The 24,086-nt window shown below is 37.7% G+C and overlaps 1 protein-coding gene across 1 annotated transcript; it reads right to left on the bottom strand.

Moving 5' to 3' along the window:
* Positions 1-302: 302 nt before the first annotated feature.
* On the bottom strand, positions 303-23,908 carry LOC132545925 (uncharacterized). The gene is made up of 7 exons (XM_060209604.1): positions 23,700-23,908; positions 16,373-16,737; positions 13,276-13,457; positions 12,942-13,119; positions 4,584-11,219; positions 1,904-2,077; positions 303-769 (listed from the first exon to the last, which is right to left on the bottom strand). The coding sequence occupies exons 1-7, from the start codon at positions 23,906-23,908 to the stop codon at positions 303-305; spliced, it is 8,211 nt and encodes a 2,736-aa protein (XP_060065587.1).
* Between the last annotated feature and the right edge of the window lie 178 nt (positions 23,909-24,086).

Here is a 24,086-nt window from a genome sequence, read left to right as displayed (position 1 = left end):
AGGTAAATAAAACATATACCCTTCCATACCAGTCTGGCTTCGCCTTTGCCAGTACCCTTATCTTTACTTTGGACAAGACGTCAAGTAAATATTCCCTCTTTTATGTCCACGTGCCATAATTCAATCAAATGTAAGTAATGTATTGCACAACATCAAAGCATCAATACAATATACAAATGTATCGTTTGTAGCTCTTGAAGCTCTGATACCGCAATACAGGGCTTCAGCTAATTTTTAGGTTACGAAACATCTACCATTTAAAGAAACATGTAAACAAACTCTTCATACAGGCCTCTGCATCACTAACTCATCAAGATGACGGCAGTGGACGGGGAGATATCAATTTCCGGATTTTTGCTCTCCAGACTTGGACCATAAAATAGTCGTTGGTTTTGAAATTGTGATGTCTCTTCGATGTTTGTATGATAAGACTCCAGGAATCTGAAAAGATTATTTTTAAAAAAAATGGTAGGAATGTCAAAGTACACGATCTCGGCTTCTGGGGCAAAAGATGTGGGGCCCAATATCGGGAATAGATGAATCACTTTAGAGGCAAAGGACACGATCTCGGCCTCTGGGGCGAAAGATGTGGGGCCCAATATCGGGAATAGATGAATCACTTTAGAGGCAAAGGACATGATCTCGGCCTCTGGGGCGAAAGATGTGGGGCCCAGTATCGAGAATAGATGAATCACTTTAGAGGCAAAGGACATGATCTCGGCCTCTGGGGTGAAAGATGTGGGGCCCAATATCGGGAATAGATGAATCACTTTAGAGGCAAAGGACATGATTTCGAACACAAATTATACCCCATATGCACGTGTGTGGCATATTTTGTACTGGATGATCGACAGGATGTCATCTTTGACTTAAGAAGTTAATCGGCTCATTTTTTATTCAATAGAATATGCATACTCAGAACACTCGTTTATCGAATAGCGAAGTAAGGGTCGGCGTCTTGTGAATCACAGCTACTGTTGCATCTTATTGGTTGAAGTATAAAACTAGTATACGAGGTATAAAATAGCTTCCCATGTCCTTTAATATGACTCTGTTGGAATGAAGATATTTAATTCAGATGTGGCCCAAAAATAAGCTTGTGTAAATGAAAGCTATGTATGTATAGATAATTGGTCTCTGCCCCATGGCCTAAACTTCTTTATTGTCTTTCATTTGTAGTTAAGATGCAATTTGGTCTGAAGTATTCTTGAGTGAAAGGAGCAGAGTTTTTAATAAAAGCTGTTGCATAGAAACCTTTTGAAGCAAAGGGCGGCCTACTAGGGAAGAATATAAATAAGATACTTTCCGTAGTTTAGAATGAACTATTTGAGCGAACTAAACCAGGTTCCACATTTCCATGACTGGGGGGATTATGAAAATGATAATTTGTTTGTCTCATTATTTGGTCAGAACGTGTATGTCATTTTTATATTTAACCCCAACCTTGTTTGTGGTTTTATGGGGTTTAACGTTCTCACGATTGCAAGGATCATATGAAAACAAATCAAAAGGGGAAAATAAAGAACGGGTAAAAAGAAGCATTTTGGACGACACCAGATTTATTTCTGTTCCTTTGGCAGAATTCGCGGAAGGAAACCACGATTCTGCATAGCTACTTGCAAAGTGACTTACTATTATGTAGTGGAATACAGCATACCATATTCTTAGGTTCTCTGGTGTCCTCTTAACAGAAGACATCAGAGATACCGATTCCGACCTGTCATTCAAATCTCGTTAAACCATAATTCAGTAAGTTGGCACAAAATAAGAAGCTAGAAAAAAGATGTAATTTATTCCACTATGATGAAAAAGGTGAATTTTGATATGAACTATTTACGAGAGTAACGAGATAACCAAACAACTTTAAATTGTCGTATTTGAATTGAATGCATATTATACATACCAGAGATTTTTCCGATGTCTACAGCAATGATACAATGACTTGGTATTGCTTTATGTCTTGACGTTCCTCGGCCATTAGGATTGATCAATCTTATCCTGGTAATATCATTTTGCACGTCCAATTCCAGCTGCACTGGATATTCCCAACCGTTTGAAGTCTCTTTCATAAATATTGCTGCAAACAGAAAGAGAACGCAATTTCATATTTTACATTTGCGGTCATATGTTAGATGATGCTTTATTTTCTAACTTATGCATAAAACAACAGCACATAAAATCTAGGAATAAACGAATCAATAGTAATGCAGCTGCGACTAGTATCATCCAACATTTGATGATATAAAAGAATCAATCAAACTTTGATAAAACATTATTTAAAAAAGCCCAAATATTTTAGATTGTAGAACAAATGAATTAATCTGGCCGTTTATACAATTGTTCTAACATAACGAATGGTTGCCACTTAAGTCATAGCCTATACAACAAGGTCAACTGTATCTTAACACTGCTATCATTTGTATATTTTGATGGTACAGAAATCGTATTGAATATCCAATTTCACAGTTACAAAATATTTTATCGCCTGTCCTTACAGCTGCGTTAGTTTTGTGATGTATTGCGCTTTCAGAAAGCTATGAGCTGTGAGTCTACATGTGTCCGATTTCGTTGGTATTAGACTTTCCTGTTAGTGGTATCGATAATGTCCAGCGAGGGAATTTCAAGTGTCAGTGCATTGTTCTGTCAAAAATGTCGTAGCGTAAGTTTCTTTTGATTTAACTTTAATTAAACAAGGACTTTTGGTAGTGTTATGGTACATTCCATTACTTCGAAGGTTGATCGTTTCAAAAATCCGTCAAAAACTTTGTGACATGCTTTTCAAACATTACTTACTTTGTATATAAAACGCTCTTAAATACTCTTCAGTCTTCTTCTGAAGAAGCACTTGTGTATATACTTGTAAATATATGGCTTAATAAACTTACTTAAATGTACTCATATATATCTAGAGATCAAAGTAATCCTATCCAACACTTATTCATTATTATTTTTAATTGGTATGTACCCCTATGGAATCGCACATCGCGCGCACAAATGTGCAATAGCTAATTTTGTTCAGTTTCCCACCGTGCATACACCACGCACACATCGCACATTGTATAACTTTGTGCGATCCTATAATTGCACCTGATAAAAGTAATTTGCATAATACATCTGTCATATAATCGTGAATTTTAAGATTTCACACTTTTTTTACATGGGAATGTTTAGATATTAACAATCTAATTTTTAAAATCTCCAATTTATGTCGCACTTATTGCAATATATGGCTTGTAGCAAGTATGAAAATAAAAACGGATATCCCGATGAAGCATCATTTTCTTATATTTCCAAATTACGCAATACCAAATGAAGCATAGGTCCTAATCGGAAAAAACCATCGGAAGTTATTTAGAAATAAACCAATCTAGAAACTGACATGGATACATTTTTTAGCTAGCATTCGAATACTTTATAAGGCAACATTTCTTGGAATCCTTTCCAAACTAATTTTCAGCTCAATGACACTGGTCAAACTGGAAAAATAGATTCAAATGTGTTTTTTCAAGAAGGCGATATGGGAGTTCATATTTAATTTCCGACCAACTCAAAAATATTAATACTTGGTCCGGACTATACCGGGGTTTTCAGGCAAGAATGAGATAAATCTCATCGGTAGAACATTAGAAGTTTTTCAAAATGCTTGTAAACAACATATCACTTTTGACCTTTGACTCCTATCGAAATCCGAAAGATCGATTTTTATAAATATTTATCATTACTTTATATAGCAATTGATTGCAGTATGCTACTGACAAACTATCAGCTCCCTGTGACTCTTTTAACTTCAAATTAATATTGAATGAAAATAGGAACGGGATAATTTTACATTTTTAAGGACATTTTTGATGAACCAATGAATAAAATCAACCAATCCAATACATCTGTTGAAAAATCTTTTGCCCTGTTCCTATTTCGGTAATGGAGACGGATTTGATTTGAATGAAATCGAGAAGAAGTCTATTTTCTGATATTAACTAAATACCTTGCATACGATCCGGAGCTTGTTTATGTGAATATGAAATCGAAAATTGTCCCCTTTAAAATTAATCAAATAGATGGTATGACGTTTTGACTTTATAATAGCCTTGTTTGACCTGAATTTTAGCGGACATGCATAGCTACATCGGGGAATTCGCCGGTCGTAATTCACATATACAATGAATGAAAGGTGTGTTAGTTTAGTTTGTATTTTTAGTTTTCCTTGTAGGCAATTTATTTATTACCGTATGCGATTACTTTGATACCTCAGATTTGAAAATCGAACAAAATGTGACAAAATATTGGCGATTTTTTTTCCAAAAAGAAATGGCAGATTTCTCTCTGGTATTTCGTTGGTCTCATTTACTAGTAACCAAATATATACTATACAAGCATACATTTCATAGCATTCCATTTCTTGTCTATTTTAGTGAAATTGTTTACAACGATGTCCATTTATAATCAGAATTAATAAGTGAGTTATCTGTCATTTGCTAAGGGAACATTGAATTGACGAAAACAGACGCAGTGTCCAATTTGACACTAGGCAATAATCAAGATATATAAAATTTCACGACGACAAATTGTAACACAATATTTACCCATAGGCAAGTGAGGGTCCATTTTGTCGGAAGCCTCGGTTTGATAACACTCCAAAGGTATGTCTTTCAGTCCGAGATCTGGATTTGCTACAGCAGCACTGGCCAGTAGCACAAGGTCGTTAAGCATACTTTCAGCTTTGGAGGAACTGACAATTTCTGAGTCATAACTCAACACTAATTCCATAGATCTGTCCTGGCGACCAGTCACCACATTTAAAGCTGTCTCCACTTTGTTTAGGAAACCGGTGATATAGCCTATATTTGTCATATGGTAATTTGAATACATTTCACGTTTTTCGAGTTGTTTTGATATGTCTCTTACATTGAAAAAATGTCGGAAATAGTTCTCTTTATCAATATCAATTTGTTTGATAAGTTGGAATGGGTACAAGCTGTTCGCACTCGCGAGCAACATCTGGTTGGAGCACAATGAAATGCATTCTCGTAATGTTGCACATACCCTGGGGAGCTGTGTTATGACTGGAATGTAGTTGGTACCAAGAAATATCTTTCCAATGAACTCCGGAAAGTGTCGGCGCATGTCCACTGTCAGCACAACCGGAACAGCAGACACGCATGTCATCTCATGTAGAAGAATCTGATACAAACTAAATAGTAGAGTAGGTACAGTTATGTGATATACGTCGAGACTGATATTATCAACCAGCTCTCTTGGTAGAAGCTTAGATAATTTCTTTGTCTTTCCTGACATATGTTTGGGTACTTTATCCCCAACTACAGATGGCACACTGCGACTCTTTTCAAGCTCTCCTCTCCAGAAATTATCAAGATGTACCCTCTCAGACTCGATTCGTTCTTCCATCAGCACAGCAAAATCTGGAGTCTCTACAGGTGTCAAATCGATATGTTTATGAAGAAAAAACGCTGGAATGTACAGCTGCAATTGTTCAACGAGCGTGAAAAGGCTTCCCAGGTCCATAGTGATGTGACTAATAATGAATCTCAGGCGATGCTTTTTTCCAGTGTCACAATACAGAACTCGCAACGGCGGATCTTTTGCTATATCGAAAGTGCAATATTTTGCAATATCTTCGTCTTTCTCACTCGTTATAACGCTAGAATCTACACACCGAAAGTCAACCTTGGCATCCTCTGGATCCGCAGTAACTTTTCTGAATCCGAATCTTCGCCCGCTAGGTTGATACGCTGTTCTCAATTCTCGGTGTTTGATAGTAATCCGTCGCAAGACAGTACGCCACATTCCGATATCGGATAGACCGCTCCCTAGTTTAAAAGCAATGCTGAACCAAAGACTTGAATCTTTCTGATTTATTTCGTGTATGTCTAAATAGAATTTTTCCATCCACGACGGTGATTCATGTACATTTTCACATTTCACTGGGGAATGAACCTCCCTGTCGATGTTAGCGGTGATACTAGAATGAGCAAAGTCAATAAGCATCTCTACAGAATATTCAGGAGACAGAATATAGGCCAACGGAAGTCTACAACCAGTAGCGTCCTTAAAGGCTTGGATTAATTCTATGGCTTTTTGCGACTCCATGCCAAGACTTAGAAGATTTTGATTCTTTACTTCTGCTCTGTCATATGCTGATAAAACTCTGGAGAGGCTAGAGAAAAACAAATCAACGATAATCTGTCTCTGTTCCTCATGAGACGCTTCCTTGAAATTGGCAATGTCGAGCTCTGTGTTGACATGCCGTTGCATGGATGACTGTCTGGCATTTGACATCTCCTCGCTATCAAATCCAGAGGTCCGCATCATGGCGGGATTTTTTCTTAAAATATTCCAGTCAAATAAGCCATACACTATTTGGCTTGGATTTCGAGTCAGAACATCTAAAAGACATTCCTTAATCTGATTCGTTTCCAACAAAAAATACCCATTAGCTTCAAGGCTATTCCTTATCGTTGCGTTGCTTGCCATACCCACCGCCAATGCTCCCCAGTTGATGCTCTGACCGGGCAGATTATTGGCCCTTCTGTATAAGGCTAATGAATCCATGAACGAATTGGCAGCCCCGTAACTTGTTTGGCCGGCATTTCCAAATACCGAAGTAACTGAAGAATGCATTACGAAGAAATCCAAGGGTAACTCTTTGGAGACAAGATGTAAGTTCCATGATCCCAAGACTTTTGGGCACAACACTGACTTGAAATTGTCCATTGTCATAGTTTCAATTCGGGTATCTTTCAAAACTCCTGCTCCCTGGAATATACCCTTGATTGGATGATTTGGAAACTGCGATTTTATGTTAGCAAACGCATTCTTAACATCTGCATAATTCTTAATGTCACACTTCACAGGGGTAATTTGATACTTATGTATATCCATCGCGTTTTGAAGTTTTTCAATCATCTGTTGATTACAATCTCTCCTAGAAAGCGACACCACAATCCCAGCACCTTTGAAACCAAGCCATTTAACAATCTCCCAACCCAGACCTGTCAGTCCACCAACAACAACATAAGTTGCATTGTTATGGATGAGCATGTCTCCAACTGCCTTTATTTCTATATCATCTTTTTCCGAATCCTTAGCGTGAGGGAATTTGATGGTCATTAGTGGTCTTCGATTATTATAAGTTACATCATGGTTTCTTGATTGTCGTTGTAGCCAACGTATTACTTTTGGAAAAGTACTAATGACGTTGATGTCAGAAAACACGTCATTTTGCTTAATGATACATACTTTAATCCCTCTTGAGCATATCTGATATTGTCGAGTTGACACGCATCCCATGGCATCGAAATAACCCACAATGGTATTTCCAAATCGTAAAATACATGTTATTTGTGATAAGGAAAGTTTTTCTAATAAAATAAACACGCCATTCTCACATTCACAGGCATCATTGAGAGAGTGAATCGATGCTATTTTGACTTGGCAGTGCTTTGTCGTCAAGATCATATCACGAAGAAGGGCAAGTGGTGCATCATCAGACGGGTCAGAGTCTGTGACGATATAAACTACAGATTTGTCTTCAACATGCTGCATGATATGCCACATTAACATTGCATTGATGATGAGACCCGGTGTATACATTGGCAATTTTGATCGTTCACAAACACAACATTCTGGTATAGATATCAAATTGGTAGCTCTTGTAGGGTGACATGCCACAACGTGTTGCTTTTTGCCCATAATAGTTCCTTGAAATTCTAATCCTATAACTGGGTAACCTTGCCAATCTGTCCAAAGTGAATTGTCAATACTTGAATCTAACTCAGTGACGCAAAATATGGATGACGAGTGACTACAAATTGCATCAACTTGAAGAATTATGTCATTTTTCTTTGAAACACATGTGTTGTCTGCAGGTATGAGGAACGGGCGTTCTACTCTGTCTGGCTTGGTACTGCGAACCTGAAGACGTAGATTTGTATCAGGGTACAATGTTCTGTGTACATTTTCTAAACCTTTATGCAGTCCTCGCTGTAGGAAGTTACTATGTATTTTGCCATCAGCAACTAGACATTCCGTAAGCGTACTAGCTTGATCGGAGGACATGAAAAAAAGAATGGCTTTGTTCAATGTCTCCACTTCCATGGGAATAGATGGCTGGATATCGATCAATACAATCCGACATCTGGTACCTTCTTGTCGTAAAGATCTAGCAAACCCCCATAGTTCAGAACCAAAAACATTTTGTTTGATATTTTTTTCATAGCCACCATCTTGTGTATTCTCTGTAACTATTATCAAAGTTTTGTCTGTGTATTTTAGCTTCTTCATAATGTTGAGGAATGCCTCGCAGCATTTGCAAATATTATCAAAAATATGATCGCTACTTTCGCTTTGTGAGGCAGTATAAGAGTCTGGAACAATTAAGGTCATCTTCACACCTTCAGTGTCTATTGCGGATATCATGGACTCAGGGTCGTCAGCCACGTCTCTCAGTCGAAAGGATTCTCCTCGTGGATAAAAACTCCTAAGTAAGGTGTGAATGCCGCTGTCGTCGTAGCAGATGATAACATTTTGTTTTGGGTCGTCTTGGGTATCGCAGATAACATCTGGCACATTCTCTTCAGTCCAAGCAATCTGATAAGCAAATGTGTTTACACCCGTGCTACCATTCATGATATTGTGTTCGATTTCCTTCACTTCAGCCAGCACCAAACCATTGTGTGTAGTAAGAATGATGTTGGTTATGCTCCTATCACTGACCTCTTTTATGATCCGGGTATAACACAACATTCGTTTCTCTAACGATCTAAACACGGTAACGCTACCAAGGCGGACCGGGTAGATTTTGTTAGATGTTTCATTTTGTTGAGAAAGGAATATTAGAGCGCTCGAGTGAAGCATTGCATCTAGAATAGCAGGATGGAAAGCTGTTCGATTAATTTGTCGTGCCACTCCTTCAGTGAGATTTATATAGGCAGTGCATTCGTTTTTGTTGAATATAATTCTTTCCAAGACCTGACTTCTAGTTCCATATTTGTATCCATGCATTGCCAACGCTTTATATAACTGTTCACGCTCCAAATTGTTCCCAGTACTTATGAATATATCCTCATTTTGAACAGTTGGCAAATGTGTGGGAAGTATGTTTGTCACAGATCCTTCGACAACCGTTATTGTATCCTTGGTGATTGAAAAAACAATTTTCATCAAGCAATCATTCGTTTCTTCTATGTTGGATGCGATATCCAGATAAAACGGTTTATCTTTCGACAAGGGGACCACTTTGATGATATCGTACTCAACATGCAAACATTCAGCTGCTACATTCATGACACTCATACCCAGTTCAAATGCCACCTCAGCGTAAACAGCACCTGGAATGACGACGACGTCATCGATAACATGGTCATACACGAAAGGTGTTTCGCTTGGACTTAAATTAACCTTAAATTTCCCTTTCGTATCTGTTTGTGTCAACATAAGGTACCTACCCGAGCAATCATTCATCAATCCCTGTTTTCGGAGGAAGCGGTAGTCGGACTCTACCATTAAGACCTTACCGTCAAACTGATATTGAGGCAAGTCTGTCAGGTTTGTTTTCTCTACGATATTTCCCCAGCATGGATTAACGCCTAATGTGTACAAATCACCAAGCGCAGTCAACACTTGAATTGAACCTGTACCAAATTTCATACATGGAATTGAAGTGACAACTTCCTTTGTGAATATGTCACTCAAATGAGCCTTCAAAACTGGCCGAGGACCGAGTTCCAGGAATATAGTTGACTCTTTACCCGTCGATTCTTTAATTGCCTGGTGAAATAATACTGGCCTTTCGACATTTTTTTCCCAATACTCGGGTGTACCGAAATCTTCTGCTATCATTCCTGTCACGGTGGAAAATACTGGAATATCTGGGGGATTAGCTTTAATTCCATTAAGACATTCTGTAATGCGTTTTGCTGCGTTTTCCATCTTGAAACTATGATAAGCACACTGGACATTCAAGTCATGAAACAAAGGAATTTCACTCGTGTTTTTAGTATGCATTGCTATGAGGTTTTTCACTTCATTTACTTCTTTGGCATCACCACTTATTGTACATGCATTTGGACTGATATGTACTGCTATATCAACATGGCCAACCTTTTTACATATCTTGGATACATATGTGGTATTAACATTCGTTACCACTATCATTTTGCCTCCCGATTCCTCTGCCAGCAACCTGGACCTGTGGTAAATTACTTTGACAGCATCTTTCAGAGATAGTACCCCACTACTATAGGCAGCGGCTACTTCACCAACGGATTGACCTACAATCGCGTCAGGAGAGATTCCCCAATGTTTCCAGAGGTCTGACAGTCCAACTTGACATGCAAATATACCAATATGACTAATGAAGGGGTCATCCATTTTTGCTCCATCACGTATTATGTCCTCTACTGACCATCCAGTCATTGACGTCAGATAGTTATCAATGCGCTTCAAGGTGTCAGCAAATACAGGGAAATGTCGAACAAGTTCCATGCCCATTTTCGTCCATGTGGTCCCGACGCCACAAAACACGTATACTATCCTGATATTCCTGCCGGGTTTAATATTTTCATCTTTCATTCTTTCAATTGCCCCTGTGCAACTTTCGATAAGATCTGCAATAGTGAATGCAACGAACAATTTCCGGTATCGAAAGTGATCTCGTTTGCACGAAGCAGTGTATGACAGTTGCTTCAGATCGCATGGTTCTTCTGTCAGTCGTTTAACCAAATGGCTAAGTACTTTAATCAGACACGTTTGAGATTTTGCCGAAAGTGGAATGCACGTGGATTTGAGGTTCTTGTTCATTGTTGTATTAGTATCGTTCGACCTTCCAACCCATTGTCGTACAAAGGCATGACTGTTCGTTCCACCAAATCCGAAACAATTTATGCAGGCAGCTCTTGAACCATCTTCTAGTACAGGCCATGGGTTAACCGATGTAGGTATTTGCAGTTCGTAATTCTCAAAGTCTATTTTCGGGTTCCGTGGAAGCGAATGAAGAGATGGTACAATTGTTGCATGGTTCATCATCAAAAGAGTCTTAATGAGACTTGCAGCTCCTGCACCAGATTCCAGATGTCCTATGTTTGTTTTAACAGATCCGATAAACCGCTGTTTGGTCACATAATTGGGCTGTATCGGATAATCTTTAAAGAAGCTCCCAAGACTGTTGACCTCGACCGGGTCGCCGATTGGTGTACCGGTACCTGAAGCAGAAGAAACGCGAACATTTTCGTAAAATTTCATTGCATGTTTCTATCACTTAAGTGTCAAGCATACCGCTAATTTGGAATAAACATAAATATAAGTATATTTTTACTGTTATTAACCATTCAGACTATAAAAAGCATTTCCAAATCAATTAATCATATGAGTTTTTTTTTCAATTTTTGCAAACGGATAGTATTTTTCAGATACGTTCATGTTTCTCGTTATTAAATCAATTCCTTTAAAAGACCAAAAGCAATCAAACAAAACGCTTTTTTCGTAAGTTGAATCACAAAACCCTAACCTATATAAATACAGACCAAGATTTTTTTAAAATGAAAATTGTCGATGAAAAACGGAAAATGTAAATGCAAAACATCGAACGATCGGCGCTAAAACAGAAGAGGCAAAACAAAGAACGACATGTAAGAATTTAACTTATATTGCATATGATTACGAAACCTGATTTCAGTGTTATATGAATATCATATGATTTTGCTAGATGCAATGCATTGTAAATAGATTAGTGAAAGAATGATGAAAGAGAGTGGTCATAATTGTTTCTCTCTCTTGGAACGAATTTTCTGTCGTCTAATTTATTACTTCAGAAAATCATATTTTTTCATAACCAAATAATATTAGTTTTACTTGTAATTTTAACTATGTAAGTACATTTATAAAAAAAAATACCGAGTTACTACATAGGAGAGATATCTACTCGTTTCAATCAATGTGCTAAAAGCGTATGTAGATGTGTTATGATATGTGTTAATTTTAAAGTCCGTTTCTATTACGGTCGAAGCAGACAATTGAACAGTTCCAGCACCTTGGACATCGTAAATATTTCCAACTATTGCTGATGTAGTCCTGCAACACGAAGATAATATTGAATAATGATTTTCTCTTTTTACTATTTTTTTGCACTTTCCGTTCCGATTCCATAAGAATACAATTAAGTCGGTGTGTCTCGTGGAAACATTGTGAGATATTTTAATTAGCGATTGACTCTCCTCATATATTAAAGTGAAAACAAACCCCACGCATATATATAAGTGATTTGCAATTGTAACAATGACCGCAACACATCAGCCTTGGCACTTGAGCTTATCCAAGTATTTGATGCTTTATAAGCGTGTGGTGTTTATTGAAAAATCCAGTTAAGACTGAAGCCATAGAGCGCTAACAATCATTTCAAAGAGTAACAGTGGCCTTGACCTTGACCCAATAATACTGAAACTCGAGTCTGTCCAAGATATTTTAACAAATGCTGATAAACTTAAGTGAGGGGATATTTGTCGTTTAAGATGAATCCTTTTAAAATCTCAAATATTAGTTACCCTTGTTTCCTACCAATGCTCAAAACAGAAGATGTCTCAAAAGAGGTGAAAATGGAATGTTATCGTCAATTGGAGAACTAGTCATTCTAAAGAATATTCACTTCCAGATTTCATCACTCACGGAACAGTTAAAAGTAAAGAGACATGACTAAATGCAACAAGAAGGAGTTTGAAATATTCTGAAGATGGGCGAATCAGCAGATCGCATTCTTATTCGTAAAATGTTTTATTGTACGACCAAACTCACTTTTGGAAGATCCTAATAGGTTATTATGATAGTTGATGTCTCCACGGGAGATTTATAGTTAACAGTCTGTGGAAGGAGACCGACACTGCAACAGTTTTAAGTTCTGTGCAGTATCTAACGCATATAAACATACATACCATGGGCCTCTATGTACTGGACATGGCTCGGGTTGATGTTGTTGGAGTGAAGATATATGTCATGAAGAAGTCGATTCTGTTGGATCCCTGATGGTGCAGTAATTGGCCTCACAGTCTGTCCATCTTGGTTACAGCCCGTGCGGATAGTCGCCCAAATATGTCTGCCATTCTTTAGAGCCTGTAATAGTATTTTCGATGGTTAACTACAGCTGAAAGTTTGTGATAATGATCCTCGTTTGAGCGAAAATTAACAATTGAACAATTGACAAAATTCATTTGTTCACAATAGCACATGATAAAAAATGATTTGTCCAAACATGTACAGACAACATACATTATTTAGCCTTTCTAGTATGACGATACCGCATCCCTCTCCACGAGCGTATCCATCGGCGTTAGCGGAGAAAGCTTGACACTGGCCAGTAGGTGACGCCATCCGGGCCTTCGTCAGAGTGACGAACATATCTGGATACAGAATACTGTTGACCCCGCCACATATCGCCATGGAAGACTCTCCTAGTTTAAGATAAACACATTTTATTAGGAATCATTTAATACGAATCACAGAGTTATGTATATTTACAACTATGAAAGACCGACAATCAGAAAAAGTAGTTCCAAAAATACACAATTAAGCAATAGAAATATCATCGGACCTTTATTTGTGCGAGGAAATTGTACTTACACTAAATGCTGAATGTTATTCTCTAATTAACGATATTCTTCTTGATATACCAAAATTGTTTAATTTGAGTTCGTCTACCCCAACGCTAATGCATATTTCCGAGTTAAGTGCATGAGTAAGACATACAATATCGTAATACTCTACGGATTATAATTACCAATGAACCGATGCCATACCTTTGCGTCCGTTGGTCTGTCAACTTTTTCTACTAGTCATAAATAATTAAGTAAATATTGACCAAATTTAGTCAGAAGCTTTTCTGGAGAACTGGAAAACAATTTTGTTTGAGTGGTTAGTCTCATAAGCTTGCAAGGGCCATCAGTCGGGATCCAAAAAGGTGAATTTAGCAAATTCTTCAAAGTCCTTCTTATGTAGGGATGATTTTAATCTAAAAGGTGACCTGGGAGCTAGTGGTTGAGTACAATAGGGAAAATAGAGCTAATGGTTTACAAATTCTTCTTCCGTTTTATGAATGTCAGGAATATTTCCAAGTTTGGCGAAGAGAAATCGGTATCAAATAAAGGACGAGGCTTGGCACTTCAGGGCGGCAGGTCCATGGACCGGATCAGGTATGGGTAACAAAGCACTTTTTACATTCTTTTTAGGCAAGTTTGGATTCCGCCCCTATTTGGTCTGAAGCATCCTTTGATGAAAACGGATTACGCGGAAAATAAGACCAGGTGTTCCTGAAGATATTACGCTTAAATCCATGTTCTCATTCACCATTCAATTATCTTATATATGCAAGTATGTCATATACTACGACGTGAAGGGAAAGAAGAAATAAATTATATCCCAATGCATCCTCGCACATGAAATGTCCTCAGCAAGTTTGGTATATTGTATAACTCAAATATAACCGACAAAGTTCGTTATATTATTCACCTTCCCCGTGTGGGTTGCGTCCTGGTAGTACTGGGAGAAAGGATCCTGGTGGTTTAGGGGCGATTATGTGGTTTGCGCTTTATTCGCGAGCAATTACACATGGCCTTTCCCCAATATATCACTTTGGCCTCTATCTCAGTAAGACATGTGATCATTGTGGCCCTCAATGATCAATCGGCTGGTCATGCCTAGCCCTGGGTCAACTACATGTCCTAAGTGTTCAGTTTGTTCTTCGTGCGCAGACAACACAACCGCCCCTCAACTACCAATATCCTTCCTCCTAGCACATACGGACGAAACTCACGGCAGACAGGTTGCAGCTTTTAGTTGACTTTTACCACATGCAGTAGCGGACGCCAAACGGGAAAGCATGAACTAAGCAAGACGACGGTTTCTGGTATAGACACATCGGTCCCATAAGCATTTAAAGAATTCGTCGCTAAGTTAACCAGTTTCTATATGATATGCTACTTTAACTAGTTTCTATATGATGTTAAGGAAATAATTTAAAATGAGTTTCGAACAGTTTACACTATTTCAGTCGATCATAGTACAAGTATGGAAACGCACAATGTTCATACGATATGCAATGTACGCATATTTTATTTATATTCTAAATTTCTCTATTTCCTAATTCAGCCATAAATCTGTAGACTTGACAAATGTAGATTAATTAGATACAGACTGAATAGTTATCTACATTTGCATAATTCATAGTATGCAGATGATCATTATACATATAATGTATAAACATGATATATGTTAACACTAAGCGGACGTCTCGTTTTGTCTCGGCAATGAACCATCTTAAATATCATACCGTTAAAGAGGAAATTTGATTTTCATTACTTCCGTACTGTTCTTATTTTTTCTAATATTTTATAATAAAAATACTCTAGTGTGGTGTTTGTTACACTGGAGACCTAGCTGGGTTGAAATCCAGACATGTCACATGCAGGATTCAGAGTTGTTCCAAAAAACTATCGAATTATTAATGAGTTTTATAGTCACTGATCAATTTTATGATGCCTGTGATCGCTTTTAGTTTTCCGTTTATTTACATCCCATGATGTTAGCCAACCGTTATTACCATTATTGAGCGTGTGTGCACCATGTGCACCCGATTTGTTTGCTCTTCACTACCTATCTGAACTTTCTGCACTGGCAGTGTTCGGCAGCAATACGTGTATGTTGTGTTTCATATGGCAGAAGATAAGAAGACGTGTAAATAGAAAACCATGAACCTCGCAACAGGTCCAATACTCATAGTCCCCCGATCAACAATTACATTGTCATTAACAGTGGCCCCATAGTGTCTAGTCCATACCTGGGAAATACAATGCTCATGAACTTGGCATAGATGCGTTTCAGAAAAATACTTTAATGTGTACCCTGGCTCAGAACCATGACAAGGATCATATAAAAGGTCATTGGTAAATTTTGGAATTTTCTAAAACATTCATTTTTGTAGGAGTTTACTGGGGTAATACAAATAACTCACAATAAATATTAAATTGGGAGTGGCCAATTTTATGTACCGTGAAACATGTATTTTGCGTCTTTTTTGCTCAATGTATGCCAATTTTAACACATTCAACATAAAAGTTACTTATTTTAAACACAATACACTGTTATGATTCATTTTTGAAATTGAAAAGTATCTGTCATTGTTTAGGATACCCGCGTAACTCAATCATTTGTTTTGCAATGAGGTCTATTACAACCGTCAAACGTCAAAATGGTTTCTATGGGTGATTGGACTAAAGATTTACTCTTTTCAGTGTCATCACATTAACATGTCGTTACACTTACTCTTCCGGATGACCTAGTCGTTTTCTCCTTATACACTGATTTTATTTACCTTGTTTCAGTGACTGTGTTGCCAAGTGTATAGCTACGAGTGACGAGGAACAGGCAGTATCAATAGTAAGTGAAGGACCAAGAAGGTTGTAGTTGTATGACACGCGAGCCGTGATGATACTGGCGGCATCACCAGTCACGGTGTAGTTTGTCAACAGTGAATAGTCTCCATCCTTGGATGTCTTTGAGTCACAGTTCATCGCGCCAATATACACACTCGTTGGTGAACCATCAATCTCCGCTCGTGTGATCCCACCGTCTTCCAAAGCCATATGCACACATTCCAGCACGTATCTCTGCTGGGGGTCCATTTCTGAAGCTTCTTTCTCGGAAATTCCGAAAAAGTCATTGTCCCAAACATTATACCTGTATCGAGAAATGCACCGTTAAATAAGTGGTATCAGGAGGAAGAAAAACTAAGGGGTAGCTTAATAACCGAAAAAAAACTGTCGAACGTACTGACGAATCTTAGTGAACGTATAAAATTAAAAGGACTAACTTTTCATTTTTTATGAATTACTGGAATTAGTTTTTGTACCATGACGTTTGTACTTTAACCGCTGAAAAACTACAGTGGGGAATAAGTCCAGGTGTTTCAGAGCGGAATAAGCGTCTTCTTCTTAACTGACGACACCAACCATGTAAATATTGATCAAAACAAGTAAGTGATGTCTCGTTTTCAAATAAGAACAATATGTACAACGAAGGAACCAATATGCAAACTAACAGGCATCAAATACGTCCAGCTTCATATCGCATAGAGAAATATCAATGACATCAAAATGACTATCGTAAAACTTCCCGAAAACTTATATCATTCTGCATCTGTTGAAACCCTGTGTTATGTCTTTACCTGACTATGTACACCGAAGTCGTGTTAATTTGGACTTTTTCACCAAAAGGTTTTGTCATGTTTCTTATATTCTCCCGAATTTGTGGGTTCGTAATCTTTTAAACGGTAACGGATAGGCACGCAACATATACTGAGAGGAAAAAGAAACGCAATTAAGAATTTCCAGGTCAACTACGGGAAATAGAAAAGAGTTTTAGAATGTAATTATGATGTAACTGGAAGATAGTTGACCACTCTGTCATCTACGAGAATTTCATTGGTGTACGTTAAGTAAACCTTTCAAATTTGACGTTGATTCAAGAGTACCCTGTCACGAAGTAGTGACAGTTATTTGGATAAACAGTGTTATGTTGTTTATTTTAATGTGAGTAAAACAAAAGAGTTCAATTTTTCTAGTATTAGGTTATTCACGGTAGTGTATGACTTTACTAGTTGTCCATGGCCATTTTTCCTGTTATATTACGGTATATTATGGGCTTCAAGTGTACTACAGCAGGGCTTGCTTACTAATCGGTGATTGATCAGTTATGGGAAGTTTAACCATTGCACTCCGTGGGGGAAGCACATGGCGAGGTTCGGACGGCTAGTTTTGTGGCCGAGATCTAAGACTAATATGAGTTGGTAAAAGGAGGTTCAGGACGTTCCCAGTGGTGAGTCGAAATATGTAAACCTTCTATTTTTCATTGGTAGTAATATCTCAAGATGCCATTCCGTATTTTTGCAAAATGTGACTTAGCAAAACAGCGATGTAAATTTCCCTATGGGAGATCTAGTGAATGTGTTTTGATCCCATTTCAATATGTTATTGCTGCTGTAATATGTAAAAAGGGTAACTACTAATACTTAGAAATTGCTTTTATAGCTAGACAAGGAATGTCAGCATCTATTTTTGTAATTTAAGCGAGTATTTCAGTTAGATAGTAGGTTACCGCATGGTCTGCGAGTTTGCCAAACTGTGGCGTACTGTTGTTTTGATCGTGTCACAGTATCCCATTAGTTATATTTTGTATTGTTGTGTTTATATAGTTTAATGACATGACTTGGAGAGCCGTGAAGGGGCTCAGGCTGAGACAGTAGCCTCGACGCAAAGATATGGGTTGACATGTTTCCCGTCCGGTGACCAGCGGTGTTCCGGAGTGCCCCATGTGTAATTCCTCGTCGCCAGCTCGTATCGCACAGGACAGGACGGCTGGACAGCTTCAGGACAGACGTCGACGCATACCGACGCAGTAAACAGGTGTTGTGGAGAGTATCTTTGGGCCTTGTCATCCCGCTAGAACTTTGTTATTATGTACGGTAAACATTGTGTCGTAAATGCCGAACTGTGAACTGTTTCTGTTGAGTAGTGAACATTGTAAATGTACCGGATGTAGAAGTAGAACTGCTGTATTGTTTACAGTTAACGGCTGACTTGAGGTGTTTGAGTACATTTCTGACTATTTGGAGCCTGTGCTGATCTAGAATAACTTGAATTACCAATTTATCTACATAATACTGAGTGATTTACTGATTGTTGAGAGGAATTTCAGGATCTAGTGAATGTTTCTTGCGGAATTTTATTATAATTTGTAACATGATATGAAATAGTCTGAAAAGTAAATTGTTGAGCCATTTGAGGGAAATTATTTCAATTTTTGTGTAACATGTAGTGTTGAGTGTGAGGGATCCCCACTGAGAGGTCAGGGCTGTATGGGTGCCAGCCTAGGTTGGGGACATTGTTTGCTGCGGCAACCCTCGCTACATGCGGCCGGGCGTTGTCCTGCTGAAACGTCAGTTGACGCTGCTGTACCAGAGGAACAACATCCGGCGTTAGGACTTGATCTCTATAGCGGACGGCCGTGAGATTTCCTTGAATAACGACCAGAGGTGTCTTGATACCATGCGCAATCCCTCCCCATACCATGACCGATCCTCCTCCAAAGCGGTCATTCTCTATCACGTAAGCATCTGCATAGCGCTCGTGGTTACGTCTATAGACACGATGTCGTCTGCCCGGTGAAGCGAAAACCTGGCCTCATCTGAGAACAGGACCCTTCTCCAACGTTGCATCGGGAAGCGTCTTACGGAATGTGCCTCAGCCATTGCATTTGCCTGGCACGTCGCCGTGCATTAAGCTGTGGTCCAGCATATGACCGCCGCGGTCTTATACCGGAGGCAGGCAGTCGAGTACGAACTGTCTTTGGATCAATTGGAACATGATGATGCCCAATTATGCACCTTGCTTTTTCCGTGGCTGTCAGAAAGCGATTGCGTAGGTGCGAAAGTCGCATTGACCTATCCAGCCGACGCGTCGTGACATGAGGGCGACCGCTTCGGGGACGGCCGCAACCCTTCCGGTGGCATGTAGGCTTTGGATGAGACGGCAAATGTTCGATGGATGAACTCCAAATTGATTAGCGACCTGATTTTGCTGGGTACCTTGCATAAGAAGTGCAATGGCACGACCCCTGTCAATTTCGGACAGTCGTGGCATTTTTACGGTGAACTGTTTATGCTTAAAATGTGGGAAATCAAGACGGATATGTCTGAAGATTCGCACACACAGATTTTGAACCAATCCTTTATACTGGGTTCGAGATATCGTGCTTTTGTCTCTTATTCTTTTGAACAAGCGGCGTGCGCAGTTTAGTTATGCATCAGTGATTTTGATACGGTACCATAAATTTCTGCTAATTGCGTTTCTTTTTCCTCTCAGTATATATAGTACGTCATGGAAGTACATCTGAACTTGTTCATGACGCATTTTTAAGTAGGTCGAATTACCAGAAATTATTTCAAATATAAAAGCTCGCCAAGGTGGAAAGGTCACCTAAAAGAGATTTTTTTTCTATTTTTTTTTCACACATTTTAATGCATTGTCAGTCAGATAATTTTTGTGTCTACATTTCTTCTGTGACGTCTTTCTTTGACGTTTTACGTCATTTCTATTTAATTTACATAGTTCAATGTAAAGTACAGACAAAAAAGTTTGAATTGAAATTAAATAAAGTTCCTACGATGAAATTTTGTTTAATTGTTATGGAATAGGTTTGGTAACGTGCCCACTAAATTCTGACGTGACTTTCAAAAACAAAAAGGCCGCCATGACGCCAAATTTGATTTTGCCCTACCGTCAATATCTCAATAATGACGTGACATTTTGAAAATCATTTTTAAATATGTTATTCAGAACTGAAAATAAATGACACTTCTCATAGGACATTTTTGTGTAAAAAGTCAACTTCCGGCTTTCGGTAAGGGTCAAGGTTCAAAAGTACAATTTAGAGTACCAAACTACTAGAAAATTCTTCTCATGTTTTGAAAAGACTAGATGTTCGATATTTCACACACATAATGCTAAGTTAATTGCATATTAGGTTTTTTTTTAATGAATGACCTTGACCTACTTTCAAGGTCACAGGAGTCAAATATATTAATATCATTAAATGACTTCTTCTTATTTTGTTAATAGGAAAACAGTTACCTGATTTGGTAAACAACCTTCTGCGGAGACTTGCTTTTGATTGGAATAAGCAAATGTTTCATAAAAGACCAACTTTCAGATTTCATTTGGGGTAAAAGTTCAAAACTTCATTGTAGGGTACCAATGTATACAAAACTTCTTATCAAGTTTGGAAAGACCAACAGACTTGATATCTAATACATACAAACTTAATATAATTGTCTATAACTGTTGTTAATATGGATGATCTTGTACTTCCAAGGTCACAGAGGTTAGCTATGTGAAAGTCATTAAATGACATTTTTGTCATTTCCTATTGGCAGTGACAAAATTAGGTCATTTTTCTTCAATTGACACTTGCAATCGTCTGTTGTTATTATTAAAACGTTTTGGAGAAATTAAACTTCTGTTTTCCGTTAAGTGTCAGAGTTTTCATTAAGTGCTAATTTCACTATCAAACGTTTATAAATTACGTGAAGCAAAAGGACCTTATATTTCACAATTATAGCATGCTGACATATTGGTCAATCGATTTTGATAATATGAATGACCTTTACCCACTTTCAAGGTCACAGGCGTCAATCACGTAAAAAAATTCCTAAAAATTCAATATAATACTTTTAGAGATAAACAGCTGTGAAATTTTCTTACAAAACCTCCTCTGGTCCTGTGGACACTTATTATTGATAACAATAAGTAATGTTTTCAAAAAAAATCAACTTGTTTTTTCGGTACAGTTCAAATTTACTTTATACAACATTATTTTGGAAAACAGTACACTCATTGCTTTGATCTCTTACTATTGATGATTCCTTTTGTACTTTGATTTCAAACAGAGTGCCGAAAAGCCCGTCAAAATTGTGTATGACAATTTCTAGTTATTATCATTATCATTATTACAATCTTAACTGCTCGTCAACACACAAAAGGTCATTAGAGACATCAATCGGAAATAACATCAAACAAACAAAGGTTAAATACAAAAGCTAAAAATCTTAAAAAGTTATATTATCATAAAAAGATTAAAATGGTAAGTCATATTCTAAAATAAAAACCAACATCTTTCAGCTAACCTAGAATTTTATAAATCTGAACAGTCTGTAGACTTATATCGTAACGATAAAAACATTCTCGAGTAGACAGAAATTCAATGCAGTACTATAGAAATGTTTGATAGTGAATGGCTCAGCCCAATCCTTTGCACCGAGGATTATCTTCACCTTTCAACATATATGAATGAGTAAGGTAAGTATGGTTCATTCGAAGACGGGGAAGGACATCTTTGTCTTGGTTGTTCTATATAGCAAGATTATTCACCGATGGTAGGTTTTATTCAATGCAATTCATAACCGGTGAAATGGTTTACAATCAGTAAAATGAAGTTTATAAACAGCAGATGGTACCGATAAAGCTGCCTTTGCGGCATGATCTGCTTTTTCATTGCTAGGTATTCCGATGTGCCCAGAAACCAGGAAATGTAGAAACAATCTTATATGCTAACTGCAATTGTTCCATGAATAACGAGGCAACTGCGACATAGATTGGGGATGCACAGTCGTAGCTATCCCTCGAAATGATCAAAAATTAATAAAATTTCTCTAATCATACAGTGTGGTTGAAAGCTGGCCATGCTGGTTTCGTTGTGGGAAAGGATCGAGATAAGCTGCTGATGTAGACAAGTCTGTCGTGTCCTTGGGTTCCAATTTTGGATGGTATTACGATGGACGTGGTCAACAAATGTTTATTTAAAGACAAAACTTTATCAATATATCTGAAATTGAAATTAAACGACTGATAAGCTCTTCGAAACCTTCAGCCTTGGTACAGTTCGCAAACATATATTTGTACTGCCGTTCAACTTTCGTGAAAGCTTTGCTAGACAGAGCGTTCTTTTAGTATAGAATATGATAGGGTCGTGCGTTGCCCGTTACAACAACTGTAGATACCTTCATTTAATTAATCAATCATGTCTGTGTTCTATAGGTCTATCAATATATACAACACTTTCTCCCTCTGTATATCTCAGAAGACAAACGCAAACGGAGGCATAGGCTTATGGAATATGATTCTAAACGCAACCGCAAACGGAAATCGAGTCCAAAAGTAATCGAAAATATGATCGACGATTCAAAACGCAAACAGAAACTGAATCCCTGTCATCTGTCATCACGATGTCGCGGTTGTCACCTGAACTGTACCAATTACTGCATATCTATTGTAAAGTAGCAAGTATGATTTATAGCAATTCTATGCAAAATCATTTAATATATCAATCACATATCAACCAGAATCAGTATGAATGATTAATATCACATTTGGTAAACTATATGTTCCTGGTTTGTACTTCAACTGATTATAAGGCATACAAATTATACATACTGTGATACACGTTTGATCAACTTATGTGTATTTTAGTGAATTTCCATAGAACATGCTAGACTTCATTTTACGAAAGTTCGATTTAGTTTACTGCTCACTATATGATACAACATTAATGGAACAAGAGATACGCAACGCGCTGTTGATAAACAATATTTAAACATAAAATGTACCAACATAAATTGATTATATGATAATGTCAATGATACCAACTTAATTAAACATGTTAAAATTACGACGAAAACAATCTATTCGGTGTCAGTTGGACAAGATTTAGCTAACACACACTTAAATATGATATAAATAAAGAATACATGATCGGTCAGTGTCAGAAGTCAGACGTAAGAGGCAAGTCAAATTTGTCTTTATGTCCCAAATTTATTAACCTAGCGTTACGCCGAAATATGCCTGAAGACAAACGCCGAAATAATAGCTCAGATAAATACAAGGTAGTGCATTTTTGAAATTAAATTTGTTTTTAACAACAAACAAAATCATAGATATATGTAAGCTATTTTAGTAAATGAGAAATATTATTCTGGCGAAATGATGCACGAACTATATTTCTGCCGTTTTCCATCACTGCCTAAAACAGCAATAATACATGCGAATTCTGACAGCATAAATAAATATTTCGTTTCAAATAAAACTTACTTCGATAGCACTCCTGCCCGTCGGACGTAGGTTTTCCCGTAGGCATCAGGATCTGGATCATAGATAGCGTCTAGGTTCCATCTCTCCCCTGGTATCTCATTCACATGATTCTCTCCGTTTACCAAAATTTTCCAGAATTCTTTGATGTTATTGGCTCCAGGGAATCGGCAGCCAATACCAACTATAGCTATCTCCTCTTCTCTCTCCATCGAAAGTTGTAGAGGCTATTGTCATGCCATACCTTTATATATCTAACACTACCAAGGAATTCACTGTATATGACAAAAAACTCATTAGTACGACATTGACATGCATGATCTTTTCTTATTATTCTGACAATTTTCTGACAGTTAAAGGGCATCAACTAAGCTTGCATATACAGTTCCT

Source organism: Ylistrum balloti, unplaced genomic scaffold, assembly GCF_031769215.1.
Source record: "Ylistrum balloti isolate Yb309-2 unplaced genomic scaffold, AGI_CSIRO_Ybal_v1 Utg369862, whole genome shotgun sequence".
In the NCBI taxonomy this organism is placed as follows: Eukaryota; Metazoa; Mollusca; class Bivalvia; order Pectinida; family Pectinidae; genus Ylistrum; species Ylistrum balloti.
Note: the sequence above shows the minus strand (reverse complement) of the source record. Positions and strands in the feature narration are given on the sequence as shown.